This window comes from Saccostrea echinata, unplaced genomic scaffold (genome assembly GCF_033153115.1).
Source record: "Saccostrea echinata isolate AGI-Se365-2 ecotype Australia unplaced genomic scaffold, CSIRO_AGI_Sech_v1 ptg000033l, whole genome shotgun sequence".
Lineage (NCBI taxonomy): Eukaryota > Metazoa > Mollusca > Bivalvia > Ostreida > Ostreidae > Saccostrea > Saccostrea echinata.
The window spans coordinates 21719761-21739159 of NW_026889782.1; the positions used below are offsets into that span (position 1 = coordinate 21719761).

The window sequence follows — 19399 nt, forward strand, 5'->3', positions numbered from 1 at the left end:
GGTTCACTTACACCATTCTCTTACCAGATCTAGAGGAGCCTTTTCAAGTTAATCTCTCAAGCTCTCTGTCACTAGATAGCTTCACTAACAATCATTCTCTCACCAGATCTAGAGTACGCTATTCAACCTTCACGTTCAAGTACTCCCTCACCAGATCTAGAGTACGCTATTCAAGCTTCACGTACAAGTACTCCCTCACCAGATCTAGAGTACGCTACTAAAGTTTCACTTGCAATCACTTCGGCGATTATGCTAATTACCATACGCTCTAATAAACTCACATAAACTCGAAAAGAAGTATTAAAATATCTTCTTCTTTTTTTTACCTAAGCATAAACATTTAACTTTTTTTTCATTTTACACAATAAGAAACACTTTTCACGCTGTAATGGACAAAATTGATTCAAAAAGCCATGAAAATACACGTGGGACGTCAAGGGACGTTAACAACAATGATGAACGCTATTAGGTTTATTAAGGTTCATAAAAGGTTCATTTTTATCCAAACAATGAATATTAAGATTATTTTTAGTTTCCATAAAAACTAAACAAGGTGAAAGAGATTCCTTTAATCAGCCAATTCTGGATTTTTTCCACCCTGAAATAAAAAAAATATGATATTAAATGTGATTGATTTCAATTGAATCTTTTTCAGGCTTTCAAATTTTAAGACAAACTTTTAAGTCATAAGTGAATCGAAATTTATTTTGAACAATGTTAAAAAGATCATCATTATTCATTCTTTTGAGAAAAGAAACAATGCGTTACTACACATGGAAAAAAAATTGGGGCAAAAACACCACAATTTCTACAATATTTCAACAGATGTGTTCAACCTAATTTCTCTTTCAAAGAAAATGTTAGAATTTGAATAAGTCTTTACAGAATTTTTATGCCCCCGGATCGAAATATCCCGGGGGTATATTGTTTTTGTCCTGTCTGTCTGTTTGTCTGTTTATCTGTTTGTCTGTCTGTCTGTTGTCAACTTTAACCTTGCCCATAACTTTTGATTGGTTGGAGCTATGACTTTCATATTTCACATGTGTATTCCTTGTAACAAAACCTTTCTTTGGGTACCATCAAATTTGACCTTTTGACCTTGACCTTGGAGTTTGACCCACTTTTGCAAAAATTTTATGAGACTTTAACCTTGGCCATAACTTCTGAACAGTTGGTGCTTGGGGTTTCAAACTTCACATGTGTATTCTTTGTGACAAGGCCTTCCTTCGGATACCAACAACTTTAACCTTTTGACCTTGACCTTGGAGTTTGACCTACTTTTGAAAAAACGTTAACCTTAGCCATAACTTTTGAACAGTTCGTGCTTGGGGTTTCAAACTTCACATGTGTATTCCTTGTGACAAGATCTTCCTCAGGATATGAACCTCTTTGACCCTTTGACCTTGACATAGGAGTTTGACCTACTTTTGAAAACCTTTAACCTTGGCCATAACTTTTGAACGCTTAGAGCTAGGGCTTTCATACTTCACATATTTAATCCTTGTGACATGTCATTCCTTTGGTTACCAACCACTTTAACCTTTTGACCTTGACCTAGGAGTTTGACCTACTTTTGAAAAACTTTAACCTTGGCCATAACTTCTGAATGTTTGATGCTAGGGCTTTCATACTTCACATATATAATCCTTGTGACATCACCTTCCTTTAAAAACCAACCACTTTGACCCTTTGACCTTGACATAGGAGTTTGACCTACTTTTGAAAAACTTTAACCTTGGCCATAATTTTTGAATGGTTGGTTCTAGGGCTTTCATACTTCAAATATGTAATCCTTGTGACAAGACCTTCCTTTGGATACCAACAACTTTGACCTTGACCTTGATGTTTTACTTACTTTAAAAAAATTTAACCTTTGCCATAACTTTTGAACAGTTGCAGCTAGGGCTTTCAAATTTAACATTTTTTATCTTTTGGCCTGGATTTTGACTTGCATTTGAGAAACTTTTACCTTCGCCATAAGCTGCCATACGGGGGCATCAGTGTTTCACAAACACATCTTGTTCTACCCATGTTATTTTCGCCCTATGCAAATGATTTTTGTTGCCTTTGCCTTTTCCACAAAGCTGTACGCGCCAATGTATAGACTTAGAAAAATCAAACCATAAATTCTTTTTTTAACACTGTAGGCATCTCTGTATATAAATGGTCCGCTTATTCCTGGGCACGTGATCCCACCCCTGGAATTTCCAGGGGTCCGTGTTTTATGCCCTATTCACTGATTTGTGTTGTTTTTAGATTTTTTTTTTTAGATCGATCACTGATCGTTATCTACACCTTTTGCATTGCTACAACATTGAGACCCTTGTATAAATTACATTTCTTTCTAGCACAATAATGGAATCATACATGTACGAGAACAGTAAAACTGGGTTACAAAGAAGTCACTGGGACTTCAAATTTTGCCTCCTTATAACAGATTCTGTGCATTCCTATAAAGAACACGGTGCGACGTCTTCTTCAGGATTCAAAAATAGCTCCTTATAACCGAGATGTCCTATAATTATATTTAGTTCTTTGAACCGAGTTCTATTGTTTAGTTAAGCCATTATTTACACACTGAATTGTCTACGGATTTTTCAGTTTGCCCGATCATGACAAGAGGCACACGGGAATTGTGACCGGTCGACTGGGGATGCTTACTCCTTAATGGCATCTGATCCCACCACTTATGTTTTAGAGGTCCCTGTTTGCTCTGCTTCAGATTTCCATTGTTTCAATGGACGTTTGAGCTTAATTACTGTTCGTTTATCTCCATATTTCATTAGTTTACTGTTTAACTTACAAGTCCTGCTCGGACAACGGCCGGCACACTCCTCGTAAGTTTCAAAATTGTTGTCGTTTCCGTCGCAGCCTGTATAGATGAACGGCTGACACTGATTGAACAAACTGTTGTATCCCCATCTTAGAAGAATATCATTACAATTCCCAGGTTCTATTGGCAGGGTGCAACGATCAGCTAAAATAAAACATGTATTGACAGTTTTATGCCTTTAATTTTTACAAAAAAATGATGTTCTGTGGAATAGAAACACATAAAAGTTTTATAAAATCAAGTTTCGTGTGATTGAATCAGCTGATGATTACAGAAGGTACTCAAGCTGTTTGAAAAACAAAAAAAGTCTGTATGTTCAAAGAGCAAGGGGCACTTAGGGCCTTTTAAGTTGTTTAAATAAACAATTAACTAAAGCCCAAGACACGTGTTTTTGTGACATCGTGTTTGTTTTGGAAGGTCCTTTGTCTAAACAGCTATATTTAGCTCTACACGCATACGTAATATAATGTATGCCGGCTGCGCCACCTTGACGTCAAAATTCATTTTGCCGTCATAATCGAATTTCTATAGTCAGAAGATTTTTAATATATTTCTGTATTTCTAATCGAAAGTCTATACAACTTACAAAATATAAAATTAAGATAAAAATCACAGTTGACATTTGAATAATTTTATGATTTTCCTTACATTCTCTGGGTCAACCAGGACTTGTTATTTAGTAGTAATGAATGCCAACACCTTATTCCAAGACTTCGCTGGGTACCCCTAGCATCGACACATTTATAGGCCATTTAAAAGAAAAATTAAATATTCCTGAAATATTTCTTGATTACCGGGGTATATACATTTTGTAGGTGTTCGATAAATGTATATACCACTTTTCATCAAAATAGATGATAAGTACATGTATGAAATAATGTTTGTTTGCCCTCTCTCGACTCAGAGTAAAAAAATATTGGATCGGTAAGTAGGTGGGGAAATTATATTTCCTAGAAATTTTGAACCAACATGTTGATGGGCTGAGAAAATTCAGGGACAAAGAAAAAAATGTTTCGTGGAGGTTTAAAAAAGTTTTGAGACGGGCAATTTTTAACCAGTCGGTCGGAGAGGGCAAACAAACAATTTATTTTCAAGATGGCCTTAGAAATGGAAATAATCAGAATGTCTCAATAATTTCCGAACAATCCTTGTAATTAATATTTTTTCCAAGTTAAACTTAAATCTGACTATTGACAAGTTGAGAAACAAGAGGACTTGGACGATATCTTTCACATTTTTTGTTTCTTTATTTTTGCATCCATTACCGTGGTCGATGTTTCTAGTTAATCTTCCAGCAATTGGCTGAATATAAACTCCTTAATTTCAAAACCAATGAAATTGCATGCTACATTGAATCAGTAAAGTAGGTATAACATCGAGCCAAAACAATCTATACTTATAAATTTATAAATTTTGCGAATTAACTCTGAAACGCCTGCACCAGAGTTCATACTTACTCCTCTAGAATTGCACTAGTTATGAGTTGATGTCTGTAAACTACTCGACGTATATTTAGATTTCACTCATATAGTAGTTATCGTAAATTTGATTAAATGTTCACTTTTATTTTCGATAAACAGCCGTGGAATGGGAAAAAAGTACTGGGGTAGTTACGGTTGACGGATCTAGAAAATTTACGGGAAGCTTCAAATTGGATGAAAATCGAACTAAAAAAATACCGTTTTAAATTTTATTATTTCCTAAAGTAATTGTTGGCTGCATAATATATAAATTAGAATCAGACACATTTATCATCTATCATCAGAAATGTATTAGACTTAATGAATATAAATCACAAACTGTGTAGCGTTGCTACAACGCAAAATGTAATAAATAAATATATATTATTATAACAGTAACTTGATCCGAAGAGCCGTATATCACGTCAAGTTGACAGGCGCGGATCATCAGATCAAACGAGACGCGAAGCGTCGAGTTTGATCTGATGATCCGCGCCTGTCAACGAGACGTGATACGGCTCTTCGGATCAAGTTACTGTTATAATGATAAATTTATTATATACCCCTTTACAACTAGCAAAATATAATAAATGGAAACTTTTTGGATCAATTACCTAACTTTTATACAGTAAACAAACCATTTTGTCAAGGAACATTTTGATGCGTGAGAATAAAAACGTCATTTACCTGTGTACTACGTCATCAGTTTCAGAGAGGGGTGATATGGATTCAGAAAACCACAGTGTGTTGATCCGGAATGTCGGATCACACCGTCACGTGATTGCATAAATTCAACAGTAAAACTGAGTGACAAACAGTTGGGTATATAATAAACCGGGATTATTGCATTTTGCGTTATTACATTTTGCGTCGATATCAACGCAGAATAAAATAACGCAAAATGTAATGACAGACTTTTTAGGATTATTACATTTTGCGTTATTACATTTTGCGTCGAGATGAACGCAAAATGTTATAACAGATTTTTGGATTATTACATTTTTGCGTTGTTACATTTTGCATCGAGATTAAGCAAAATCCAACAACGCAAAATGTTATAACACACTTTTTGGTCAGTTAGGTTGAGAATATTTTTCAATTGAGTGGTGGATAAAGAAATTAAACGTAAAGAAAATAAAACAAAAGGAAAAATAAATATATGCTTATTCTTACATTATGTCTGATTTCATCATATATTGATTTCATAAGCCATTTAAAATCAGTTGATATTCAAATGATAAGTGTTGCAAATTAGAATTGTGCGTGCGCACGTGTGTGTGTGTGGAGGGGGGGGGGGGTATTTCGTTGATCAGTTTGCTTTTGCTTTTTCATAGGCACATGCATGAATTTAAAAAAAAAAATCTGTTATTTTTACTGGCAGGTGTAAATATAGCGGGAAAGGGGTTTCTTGACTAGTAAGATTTCAAATCATGTGCATTGTTTGTTTGTTTGTTGCTTAACGTCTCTCTCAAGAATTTTTCACTCATATTGAGACGCTTCATTGCATTGCAGACCAGCAAAAATAAAATTCTCTCTCTCTCTCCAATAACAAAATGGATAGTTTCTGCATGCGCAAAACAAAATACAATGATCAACATACGAAGCAACCCCTTTCCTCCGCTTCTCCCGCCAGACACACACAAATACACTTCTAATTTGCTAACCAGTGTACACATGCACGTCGTATATGCAAATCAAGAGCTTTTAATGGACCCTTGGGTCAATCTTTGGTAATTAAGAATGGCATTGATCTATAAATAGACATGTCAATCGAAGTTAAGTTAATGTTTTATAAGTATTTTATAAAAATGTTAGAAATGGAGTTAAAAAAATATACAATCAGTAAGTCCGTAAAAGCCGTAACGTTTGTCTCACAGTCATAGCTCTGTCTGTCTATTTAGTAAAGCGAGTTTCCCCATTGTTATATGTTTAAATCAATTTTGTAATGTATCGCATTGAACACAATACTAAAAAAATATATTTCGTTTTATTACGTTTTGTTGTATTACATTTTGCGTTGATTTCAACGCAAAAATTAAGTAACGCAAAATGTAACAACCAAAAAGTGCATTATTACATTTTGCGTTAACCCCAACGCAAAATGTAATAATCCAAAAAAACATGTTATTACATTTTGCGTTATTATATTATGCATTGATCTCGACTCAAAATGTAATAACGCAAATGTAATAATCCCAGTTTATTACATTTTGCGTTGTTATTACATTTTGCGTTGTTATTACATTTTGCGTTGTAACTTTATGCGACAGTTAAATTTAATGTTCTAAAAAGGGGACCTGTCGTTTTGTCCATAGTAAATGATAGGCAACTTTGTATATTACATATACAAAACATATACACTTTTAAAGATGTACTTCATGGAAGTAGATATATCGTATATCTTGTAATTTACGAAGAGAAAGAACATTCTGATGTATAATCTTTTAAGTTAACCTTTGATCCTGAATAACTGCTCCCACCGCAATACCACACATCACAACTTAAACTTATATGTATGGAGCAGCCCGGTCCTCCGGGCTGCAATAATAATAATGTTGCTAAAATGTTAATTTACCTAAAATACTTATAAAAACCAATCAAACAAAGAAATATAATACTTAGGACAACAAACCAATTTACTTAAAATACTTATAAAAAACCAATCAATTGCATGTTATACTTAGGACAACCAATCGTTGTAATACTTACGACAACCCATCAATGAACATCCAACCTGTCCGGGTGCTGCGCAGAAACATCCATTGCAACCATCAGTCGCGGGAAAGCCATCTCCGACGTCATGGTAGCGGCCATTATAAAAGCAATCGCCTATTATATAAAGAAAAAACAAGATGTGTTTGTGAAACACTGATGCCCCCGTATGGCAGCTTATGGCGAAGGTTAAAGTTTCTCAAATGCAAGTTAAAATCCAGGCAAAAAGATAAAAAAAAAATGTTGATGCCCAAAGAAAGGTCTTGTCTCAAGGAATATACCTGTGAAATTTGAAAGCCCTAGCTGCAACTGTTAAAAAGTTACGGCGAAGGTTAGTTTTTTAAAAGTAAAACGTCAAGGTCAAGGTCAAAGTTGTTGGTATCCAAAGGAAGATCTTGTCACAACGATTACATATGTGATGTATGAAAGCCCTAGCACCAACCATTCAAAAGTTATGGCGAAGGTTAAAGTTTTTCGAAAGTAGGTCAAACTCCTAGGTCAAGGTCAAAGAGGTTGATATCCATAGGAAGGCCTTGTCACAAAAAATACACATGTGAAGTTTGAAATATGGAACGCCACAGCTGTCTTAAGGGTACACAATATGCATCATAGTGTCAATTCGATATAAAATTAAGGCTATCCTTTATATCATTAAGTCCACATTATATAATATGTAGTCTTTTCTTTATATCATTAATCCCACTTTATATATTATGTAGTCTATTCTTTATATCATTAAGTCCACTGTATATAATATGTCGTCAATTCTTCATATCATTAAGTCCGCTTTATATAATAAGCAGTCTATTCTTTATATCATCAAGTTCGCTTTATATATTATGTAGTCTATTCTTTATACATGTATTATTAAGTCCACTTTATATAATACATAGTCTATTCTTTATATCATTAGGTCCACTTTATATATTGTGTCGTCTATTCTTAATATCATAAAGTCCACTTTATATATTATGTAGGCTATCATTTACATCATTAAGTCCACTTTATATATTATGTAGTCTATTCTTTATATCATTAAGTCCACTTTATATATTGTGTAGTCTATCCTTTATATCATTAAGTCCACTTTATATATTATGTAGTCTATTCTTTATATCATTAAGTCCACTTTATATATTATGTAGTCTATTCTTTATATCATTAAGTCCACTTTATATATTATGTAGGCTATTCTTTATATCATTAAGTCCACTTTATATATTATGTAGTCTATTCTTTATATCATTAAGTCCACTTTATATATTATGTAGGCTATCCTTTATATCATTAAGTCCACTTTATATATTATGTAGTCTTTTCTTTATATCATTAAGTCTGCTTTATATTATATGTAGTACAGAAGCTTTACTATGCTGACAAATCAATGTACTACAAAGTCAGATGCAAGCAGCTAATAAGAAAATTCATCAAAGGACTAGTAATACTCTGATGCAATAATGTATTTATGCTTATTTTAGACAATTGATTAATATACTTAGACAAATAATGATAGACTTAATTATTTAATTAAACAAATACTCGAAGGCAGTTAAGATCACCTGCATTAGGAAAATCATGCAGTTTTAAAACAAACAAAAAAAAAAAAAAAACTAAAAAAAAAAAAAAGAATTTTTATCATCTTTGACCACTAAAGAAAAAAACAAACAGTTTGGAATAATTTTCTTCCGGGAGAATTCCTTTTCAGCTCTTTGACGGGTCTCAGGAACATCACAGGCCCAATTAGCTAACCTGAAATTTGCTTACTCTTAGTATTGAAAACTGAAGGTAAGCTATTACTCAGCTTAATTCTCGTTGACTGGTTATTGGTACAAAGGTGCCATACAACTATTATATACGGCAATTTGAGGTTGTAGTGGTACCATCAAGTGGTGACAAGGGCGGGTACATATTTCAAGCAGCCATTGTACCTCTAGTCTTTGAAGTGTGTTTTTCATTATTGCTGGGAGTTTCTTACCTAGTGTTGGTTTGCAATATTATTCAAAGACGGTGGAGAAAAAAGGTGCTTGAAACAACAATTGGTGGAAACCCTACAGCTCTAACTGAAGAGCGGGAATGGGTAACCCTAGCCCTACAGCCCCTAATTCTGCCACAATAATTGTGTTTTCATGCACACTTCGAGGGAAAAGGGGTAATAAGCGAAATTTAAAGATGTGCGTATTTGGCGTGTGATATACAAGAAACATTTATATATAGTTTAAATGTCCACGATTTCACTGACCAAAGCTGGACACACTTTACAGAGTAACAAACATAGGAAAAAAATGTTAAATTTAGATTGAAATATCTTTTAAAAATGTTATATTTAAGTCCGCTTATCTTTAAAATTTCTAAGACATAGTAACGATTCCCAAAAATAAGCAACACTTATCAGACAATAGGGGATATTTAAATGCAATTTTAAGTACATGTGCATATCAAAATTTCAGTAGGATGGAAGAATTACTTTCGCTCTCAGTAGAATGGGACCGAAATTCATCCATTTAAAAATATAAATCAGTACATAAAATTAAATTGCTAAAAGAATGAAATGATTGTATCTTTTTAAAATCTCAATGCTACATGCGAGGGTCGAACCAAAAATTTTCTTTTCCATTGCACTGGTCGGGTAACGCATCTTCTAAGCCACCATCGCTACACACAATGTGGATTTTAAAAGGACAATGAAGCACCGCAGTTACACATTGGAATTTTGTGGGGAAAAGTTCATTTTTTGTAGTCCCTGTGTCTTCTCTCCATTTTTTAAACAAATGTTTGTTTCTTCGAATTAAAATACACAAAAAATAACGATTCAAATTCATGGGGAGATGACCCAGAGATAGAAAATGTTTAGAAAGGCGTGTTTAAAAATTGTAACATTTGGTACCAAATTTCTCATCTAGCCACTTTTCAAGTTATCTTTTAGCAAAACAAAACAAAACATCGAGAAAATATTTCCCTTTCCTATTTCACAGGAACCCGATACATCATAAAAATGTTAAAATTTCATGTGACAGATCAATGAAATTTTGCGCCCAGATTCCTGTCGAATACCAATCAAAAGCGCCCTCGTTCTTTCTGGGAAAATGAACATGAAAATGAATAGAGTTTCTATCAGTATATTTCCCCTTCAAGTATTTGTCTTATTAAGTAATTAAGTGTTGCATTGATTCTTTAAGTATTAATTATTATAATTGACAAAAAATATTCCACCTGAGTACTCTCAGTCCTTTGATGAATTTCTTAGTGATTGTTGTTATTTGCTGCTAACTTCAATCTTGTATTTTGACTGGATGCTACATGCGTCCGACTTTATAGTACATTGATTTGTCAGCATGGTATAGCTTCTATACTACATATTATATAAAATGGGTTGATGATATAAAGGATAGACTACATAATATATAAAGTGGACTTAATGATATAAAGAATAGACTAAATAATATATAAAGAGGACTTAATGATATAAAGAATAGACTACATAATATATAAAGTGGACTTAATAATATAAAGAATAGACTACATAATATATAAAGTGGACTTAATGATATAAAGAATAGACTACATATTATATAAAGTGGACTTAATGATATAAAGAATTGGCTGCATAATATATAAAGTGAACTTAATGATATAAAGAATAGACTACATAATATATAAAGTGGACTTAATGATATAAATAATAGACTGCATAATATATAAAGTGGACTTAATGATATAAAGAAAAGCCTACATATTATATAAAATGGACTTAATGATATAAAGGATAGACTTAATGTTATATCGTATTGACACTATGATGTATATTTTGTACCCTTAAGACAGCTGTGGCGTTCCATATTGAAACCCCAAGCACCAACTGTTCAGAAGTTATGCCAAGGTTAAAATCTCATAAAATTTTGCAAAAGTGGGTCAAACTCCAAGGTCAAGGTCAAAAGGTCACATTTGATTGTACCCAAAGAAAGGTCTTTTCACAAGGAATACACATGTGAAATATAAAAGTCATAGCTCCAACCAATGAAAAGTTATGGGCAAGGTTAAAGTTGACAACAGACAAACAGATAAACAGACAGACAGGACAAAAACAATATACCCCCGGGATCTTTCGATCCGGGTTCATGAAAAGATGGTTATAAGGTACATGTTTTGGTAAAAAAAATTCTAAGCTATTTAAAAAAAAAAGATATTCGTGGGCAATTCTACATAAACACTTAAACATTCCTGGCAGATATGGTCACTGATTTTGATAAAAATTTACCAATTATTAATGTTTGACACAAGAAACATAAATCTATCAAAATTTGGTTGTTTTGTGTATTGGTTGCGATGGAAACAGAAAAAAAAATCAAAAAGTTAGATTGTTCGCAACTGTGAATACTTACTAAGCCTCAGCAAATACAAGAAAACCAATTTCACCACTTACATAAAATCTTTTGACTTCTATGTACATTCTTGATGACAAGATATTATTTGGAATGTTGGTTCTCCAAATTGGTGGTAACCATTGCTCATTTAACATGCATTTTATATAATAAAAAGGTCAGAAATTTCCCGACCAAACTCAGTGGCTAACTATTGATTATAGTGAAACAATGAAAATAGTTGACCTAAGGTTTTATAAGTTATAACAATATTTTTTCTAAAAATAGATAACATGGTTGCTATGGTAACACACCATAGCTACACAAAAGGTGTGCGGGCGTTTTGATTGATACTGCAGAATGTCTGGTCAGATTTCCTAATTTCGAAGCAATATGGAACCTCTTATGATAGTGTTTTGCTTTTAGCTTAAGATTTTATGTTGGCTAAAATCGAAATTCACAGTAGTAATTTATAAATCAAATTTCAAAAATTTTGAATTTACCTACAAATATATATATCGAAGAAATCCAAATATCCTTAAGAGTTTTATACATGTATTTTCATAGAAACGCTCTATTTTTACAATATTGTTTTGAATTTTTTAAGATGTGGAATGTAGGATCACAATATTTTTGTTTAAATTTGTGTTCCAGTCATGGACATTTACTCTGTGAAAAAAATAGGGACAGATGAAGAAAAAAAAGGTCAAGGTCAAGGAAGTGGCAAATCGGGTTTTCGACCGGTCTCACAGAAAATCTGAAAAATGCTTCGTTTTTAAACTTATTGTCGAATTTTAAAGGGATATTGATTATACCTATCTTCTCGCAACATTTTGCTCTCGAAATCTTAACTTTTTTAGTATTACATGTATATTTAAGAAACTTTTTTAGAATCCCTCTCTCTTTGTGTGTCACTGAACACTATGTTGTAAAGTATTGTGAAAGCTGCACTGCTGTATTGTGTTGAACGTAGCATAATGTGAGAAACACTTAACTGATATACCATATCGTATATTAGTGTATGAGTATATAAGTGACAAAATGTCGATGACAGACACAGCAAATCTTGTTACTAAAAAGTCATAATGTAATCGAAGTAGGCATGGACTTGTTAATGGCGATAAGATTACTTTGGAACAAATATTTATTACTGACCCAAATATGAATCCTAAACTGACGAATACAGATTCTAAAACGATCACAAAGAATTAGAATCTACTGTGTGTTCTCTAGGAAATATATTTGATGCAGTACAGGTATCAGTAGAATCCAACTCCAAACAGATCACTGAAAACCGAAAGGAGATGGTTGAGTTACGAGAGGGAAAAGATCAACGAGGAAAAAAAAGATCAAGGAAGATATACAGGCATTGATTGAGGCAAGTGTCAATCTGCAGAAGTCCATGATTGATCTAAAAGCCCGTTCCATGAGGGACAACCTAATTTTCAGCGGAATACGAGAAAAATGAAAGTACCGAAGTAGTATTGCAGGACTTTATCCAATGTAGATTTAAATCATATTAGGAAATATCGTTTGAAAGAGTGCACAGGATGGGGAGATGGAATGATTTTAATGAACACCCCCGCAATATAGTGGCTAAGTTCACCTTTTTTAAAGATCGTGAGTTAAAACGAACACGTGCTACCCAAAAACTAAACGGAACGCATGTATTGGTCAATGAGCAATATCCCCCCGAAAAAGAAGAAAAAAGAAAGAAATTGTATTCCGTCATGCGACAGGCCAGGAAGGATAAGAAAAAAGTTAAACTTGTTAGTATATACGCTATATATTCTCGGTGAAGTTTATATTCCTATGCCTGATCAATGCGTGACCACTCAGACAAATCCGATCAAAAACTACGGCGACCGACAATATCAATCTAATTAAAATTAGATGTTCCGAATCCGCTACCTCTTCTCAAGCGGTAGTGGATTCGGAACATCTAATTTTAATTAGATTGCGACAATATGGACAATCTAAGAAAAGACCACACCAAACTTCAACCCCAGACCGAGACAGCTAGGGACACGAGGGAGAGCAGTCTACACATCGACTTAAACTTTTGACATCAAATGTGTGAAAAATGCAATAACATGAATTCTTAAACTTCATTTCCCAACATGACATTTTGTGTTTTACCGAAACAAAAACGGATAATACTGACGATATTAACATACCAGTTTTTTTTTTTTTTTGTTTGTTTTTTTTGTATTTTTATGAAAAATAGATTTAATATAGCAAAGGTTAAACCAGGTGGAATAGAACCTTATGTCCACCACAGATGTAGACTCATTGATAAAGCGTTCTTTGTTTGTTAAATAGATGTTGGCATGTTTTCAGTAATACTCTTCTTTTTATATATACTACTCTTCCTTACTTGACCTGTTATTCTGTATATATGTAAATCTGTTAATGTACCTCATGTACCATTGTAAGGTTTAAGAGTAAATAATTTAATTTTGTTTCTATTCTAGCCTCTGATTGGTTAATATCCAAAAAGGAACACAAATTATTTCTGTATAACCTGGTTTGGTATGGGGACACACACCCCTGACAACCAGCTGAATCATCTGTATCCATACAATCCTCTCATTTCCAGTCCTCGGGATTCATGCCTTGGAAAATTCCAGATTTAATAAATGTACCTTAAACTTCAAACAATGATTCGATCTTACCACATGTAAACAAACAACAAGGCCGCTAGGCCTATGTATCAGTTTTTACCTCCCGTCGCTTCCCATCACTTCCGTTACTACGGTTGTATTATTGAGCGGCAAATTTGAACTAATAAAATACCTGAACTAATGATTTTAAAATTAAATTATAAGGAATGACTCTAATTCTTGGCCAAATTATTCGAGTATAACCTGGTTTGGGTCAGTTTACGCTGTTTTATTATCCGCTTCGCGGATTATAAAGCGTAAACTGACCCAAACCAGGTTATGCTCGAATAATTTGGCCAAGAATTAGAGTCATTCCTAAATAAACAAACAAAACAAATGAAATAGAGAGAGTGGTATAACTACATGTACGATAGCAATCATTAACAGCCAATAAAAAAAGTCATGTTTCCGTAATATATGCTACTAGAATCTCATTCTGTTATCTAGTTACATTGCAACTTATATTTCTCGAGCGGGACTTAAAATAACATACAAACAATCAATCAACTTATGTTTCCTTTTATTCGTGGAATATGCGACTAATAAAAATGATTGAATGAATAAACTTATGTTAAAGCGTGTTCCAAATCACTATGTGAGTATGTAGCTCTAAGTAGAATAATCTTTTTAATTACAATTAAGAAAAAAAATTACAGTGCCTAGATATCGAACATCTGAAACATAATTCTCCTATGTGTTCATGTTCAAGACCTTGACACTTTTTCAGAATTGATTAAAAGTATCAGATGGATGTTTAAATTTAGCATTAAGCAGATGAGGGGCATTATGAAAACCGTCTATCCTTCTGTTTTCAATAACTCCGGAGTGAAAAAAATTTAGATAGATTACAGGATCAGCATGTGCTGGTCCCTGCTGACAAAGCAGGTAATACCGTTGTCATTGTTTGTAAGGCTCGTTATTTTAATAGTATTTTAGAGGAACTTTGATTTAATTTTGCAAGTGGTAATCAAACTTATTCAACAACAGTAAAAATATCTCAAAGGGGTGAGAAGCAAAAATTATATAAATAAATAAACAAAAACAGTACCTAATTGTCGTCCCTCTCTGTGATATCTTCCAGCGGTTACAACAGTCACTACCTGTTGATATACAGTCAAACTTCATTATAAAGAACACGTTCATAAAGGTTTATAAGGATATCTTCGTTATAAGGAAACTCGAATGAATCTTCAAATATTCCTTGCACTACTGTTTACAGCGGTTTTTTTTTTTTTTTTTTTTTTTTTTTTTTTTTTTTTTTTTTTTTTTGCCCAGTGTAATTTTCTCCCTTTCATACTTGCAAATAATTTTTCCCCGTTTTAAATTCGACCAATCACAGTTCCCTTTCAGAAATTATACTAAATTATTTTGTGTGTTTTTTTTTAATTCACCCTGTTTTAAATTCGCCTAACTGTGAGTAGGGCGAAAGGGGGGGATTTCCCTGTATACAGTATGTTCCTATCTTGGTTAATGAGAAAATTTCATTTTTCCCTCTGACTTACTTATAACCGTGTTTTATTCTAATTATATTTAGACAGTTGCAATATTTTTATTTCAATCATATTCAGTTGTCTGAAAAAATTTCTTTATCTCTTTTCATTACAAAGTTGAAAATATAATTCACTTACCAATAAATACAAATATCCCTCTAGTTTTCTCATAATTACAATTTTAGGAGTGTTTAACATTATTGCAAATCATATGTTTTTATAGATGCAGTGATTAATTTGCATAATATATACAGTTCATAGCATAATATATCACCATCAGATTTCCACCGGAAGACGATATAAATCATGTTTTATCTTAATAATAATTACTTGTCTTTTGCAAACAAAAAGCATTTGACCTCATTTGTCATTTTTATTCCAATGAAATTTCTGACAGGAACAAACAACTGCAAACTTGAAAAAGATTTCTTTATAATTAATATCGGGCGACTGTAAAATACATCAAGTGACTACTTCGTAGAGAAAAGATATAAAAACGAAATTTACTCATTTTCTCAATGTTTTTTCCTCGCTTCAAATTTAACGCCATGTTGACATTCGGAACTCTCTGGATTGTCAGAGAGTGCGAGTTATACCCGTTTATTTTGCAACATTGCCAATACACGGAAAGAATTCTATCGTTAAACCGGGTCCGGGGGACAATATCATTTTAACGATAGAGCGTTTCATCTAAATACTCCGTGATATTACTGTCTTTATTTAATATTTCAAATTAATGTATTTATTCAAGACATACATTTCTTTAATTCTATTCATTCATTGATTTATTATTTGATATTGTTCATTTTGGTTTTTTTTTCATTCTTTTTCTTACACTAATTCTTCATTTTTTTTTAAAATTCATTGGTAAAAATGAATGCTATCAAGTTTATTTCTCGTCACCTTAAAATTCTTATCTTTGTTATAGTTGTCATAAGCTTGCCAAATTGTGTTGTATTTTTTCAAAACTTAAAAGCATCTGACTTAAATGCAAGTACTCCTTGTGTTTTAAACCGTACAGTTGATGTGACGGTTCCACTCTGATGTACTGACTAAATGTTCAATAAGTTCAGGGATTTGTGTTTATGGTTGAAAAAAGAGCAAAGGTTACGCCTATGTATAACGTATGAAAAGCTAGTCCACAATAGCTTTTATAAATATTTGATTTGGAAAGGCTTATTTTGAAAGAGTAGCGAGTTTTTGAATTTTATGAGTGTTTTAAAGCAGAATTTCATTACTCTGTTTAAAAATAGCAGCATTATATTAATATTGATAAAATTACAGTGTTGCTTTCCTACAGATTTCAGTAAGGCACTGTAAATTAATCAATGATTCAATAAGCCAAATAATTTGGCCTAATAATTTGGTTTAATTTTTATATAAGCACGCAATCCACTGTGAATAACACAAAATTTGGAATATCCAATGATCCACTCCATTCCATATTCTCCATTTTATATGATATTTTAGAACATTCCTTTGTGCTATACGATTTAACTCACGATGTCGCTAGTAAGTATGTTATTTTTCTTAAGCAAAGTCTCTTTACATTCATTAGACAAGATGAATCTTTTTTCAGGAGTGCCCCCGAAAGAGGCCAATTTTATCTAGAAAGCTAGTCATAAAGGATTGATTGTATGTTGTTTTACGTCCCGATCGAGAATTTTCTCTCATATATAGAGAAGTCACCATATTACGGCAAAAGGCGTCAAATTTAGACCTTTACTCGGCACTCAGGGCCATTGAGCAATGAAGAATCTTTTACGTGCCAACGCCTACCATGACATGGGGCCTCGGTTTTTTAAGGTCTCATCCGAAGGACCCACAACTTTCACTTCAAAGTGCCGAGCGCTTGGCGAAGGAACAGTTGCTACCTATTCTCTATCGACATAGCTATAGGTCAGTCCGGCCGGGGCTCGAACCACGATCTTCCGATCACGGAGCGAGCGCTCTATCGAATGAGCTACTGTGACGGTGACTTAATGGAAGGTCTCTGCAAAAACGTGATTTATTTTAATAGGGTTTTCGTCCAAGAGATATATATCCCATTTTAATTTGGTGTTACACAGAGTTGGCCAATTTTAATGAGATGTCCCAAAGTGTCCTATTTTTATAATGGGTCTACGACAGAAGACTCTTTTTAATGGATGTTCCAGACTCGTTTAAATGAAGTTTCAAGGAGGGTGACCCATTTTAATAGGGTTTCCCAGAGAGGAGACCTAATTAAAGCTCAGTTCTCAGCTATGCAGTTTTAGCAATGTTTGGGATGTCTTCTAGGTTCTATACTTGAACACCGAATTAAACCACGAAGCAAACCACGTTAAAATAGGGGTTTTCATGGAATTCCTTTACCAGGGGATCTATTTTTGTAGCATTTCCTAGAGCGATGACCAATTTTTATGAAGTGTCATATAACCAGTGTTGGCTTATTTTGTTATGTTGCCCGAGGAAATTGACCCGTTTTTTTTGTGTTTTCCTAGAGAGAAAGGTGACGAGGTGTCCAAGATTGAGAACAGTTAATATCAAACGAACATCTATTTCTTTTGGATGCATCGTTTTATATGACAGAATTTATTATGAGAACGACAAACAATAGTTCGAGACCTTTCAATGTAAAATGAACATAAGTTATCTATATAAAACACCGTTTTAAACTGAGCAGACCTATGAAAGACGTAAATATATCATGAGAAATTTCTTTTCTTGTCAAGGATTTCATGCCATATAAAACAACCGGCACTTATTTTTGATTGATAGATTTGTTATCAATCATTTTTTTCTAATTCCTCAGGTGTTGAAGGTTTCCTTGCTGTAATAAATCTTTCGTTTTTTCTTAATTTTTACCTGTATATAATTTGCACTATATATATATATATATATATATATATATATATATATATATATATATATATATATATATATACCAGACCAAACGCGCCATCAAAGGAAACTATTTAACTTTTAAAAATGATTTATGTATTTAATATACATAAATCATTTTTAAATACATGTATTAAATATGCATGTATTTAATATACAAGTGTAAAAATGTAACTAAAGTTAAAAGATCATCTATCAAACATGAAGATCCTGTTCACGGTTTTTCGAGGAATAAATCTCCATTTTCTTCATTGCATTTGTGTGTACATTAAAATACGCAGAAATAAATTAACATAGGGCTTTTGACCCAAGAAGAGCGTGCTAAAATGTTCAGTATTGTGTCTGGTGTGTGTTCCGTTTGATAGGATTGTGAAAACTTAAAATCATTCATTAAAATTTCTTTCTTCAATTAAAAAAATTGTTGCAGTTAGATCAATAAACATTAATATTTTTCTGTAGATGGCAACAGCATTCTGGCTCCGGAACAATAAAACTTGGATGAGCTCACTTTTGATCTCAGTGCCACAGTAGTAGATTACTCCAGGATAGACCGGTCTATCCTGGAGTATAGGGACCGTTATAGACGGTAAAAAAGGTCAAAATAAGAAAAATGTCAAATGCGCTGGACGGGTCTACCCAGGATACCGTATTCAGGGTTTTTAAAAGTCCTAAAATGCGCTGGACTAGTCTATCCAGGATACCGTATTCAAGGAGTCTCAAAAATGGTCTATTCTATCCAGGATACCGTATCCAAAGTCTCAAAATGCGCTGGCCGGGTCAATTGAGTGCACTTTTTGTCCCCCACCCAAGATCCTGGATGTTCAACCCTTTTTTTTACCCCCTTTTTAATAAATATACAAAGAAAGATTCTCTTTCAATTTCAAACCTTTTATTATTGATACAATAGGCTAATTGTATTCGGCGCGTCAGCGCGCTCGCGCAACAGATTTTGTTTATAAAATAAATTATCGCTTATACAATATTGTTAGCATCGGGCTCGATA

The 19399-nt window shown here is 33.2% G+C and overlaps 1 protein-coding gene across 1 annotated transcript; it reads right to left on the bottom strand.

The window, feature by feature from the left end:
* Window positions 1–366: 366 nt before the first annotated feature.
* On the bottom strand, window positions 367–15689 carry LOC133198754 (kunitz-type serine protease inhibitor Bi-KTI-like). The gene is made up of 5 exons (XM_061334759.1): window positions 15655–15689; window positions 15075–15126; window positions 7003–7122; window positions 2804–2977; window positions 367–598 (listed from the first exon to the last, which is right to left on the bottom strand). Exons 1-5 carry the CDS (start codon window positions 15685–15687, stop codon window positions 573–575), a joined length of 405 nt encoding a protein of 134 aa, XP_061190743.1. The 5' UTR covers window positions 15688–15689; the 3' UTR covers window positions 367–572.
* Window positions 15690–19399: the final 3710 nt, after the last annotated feature.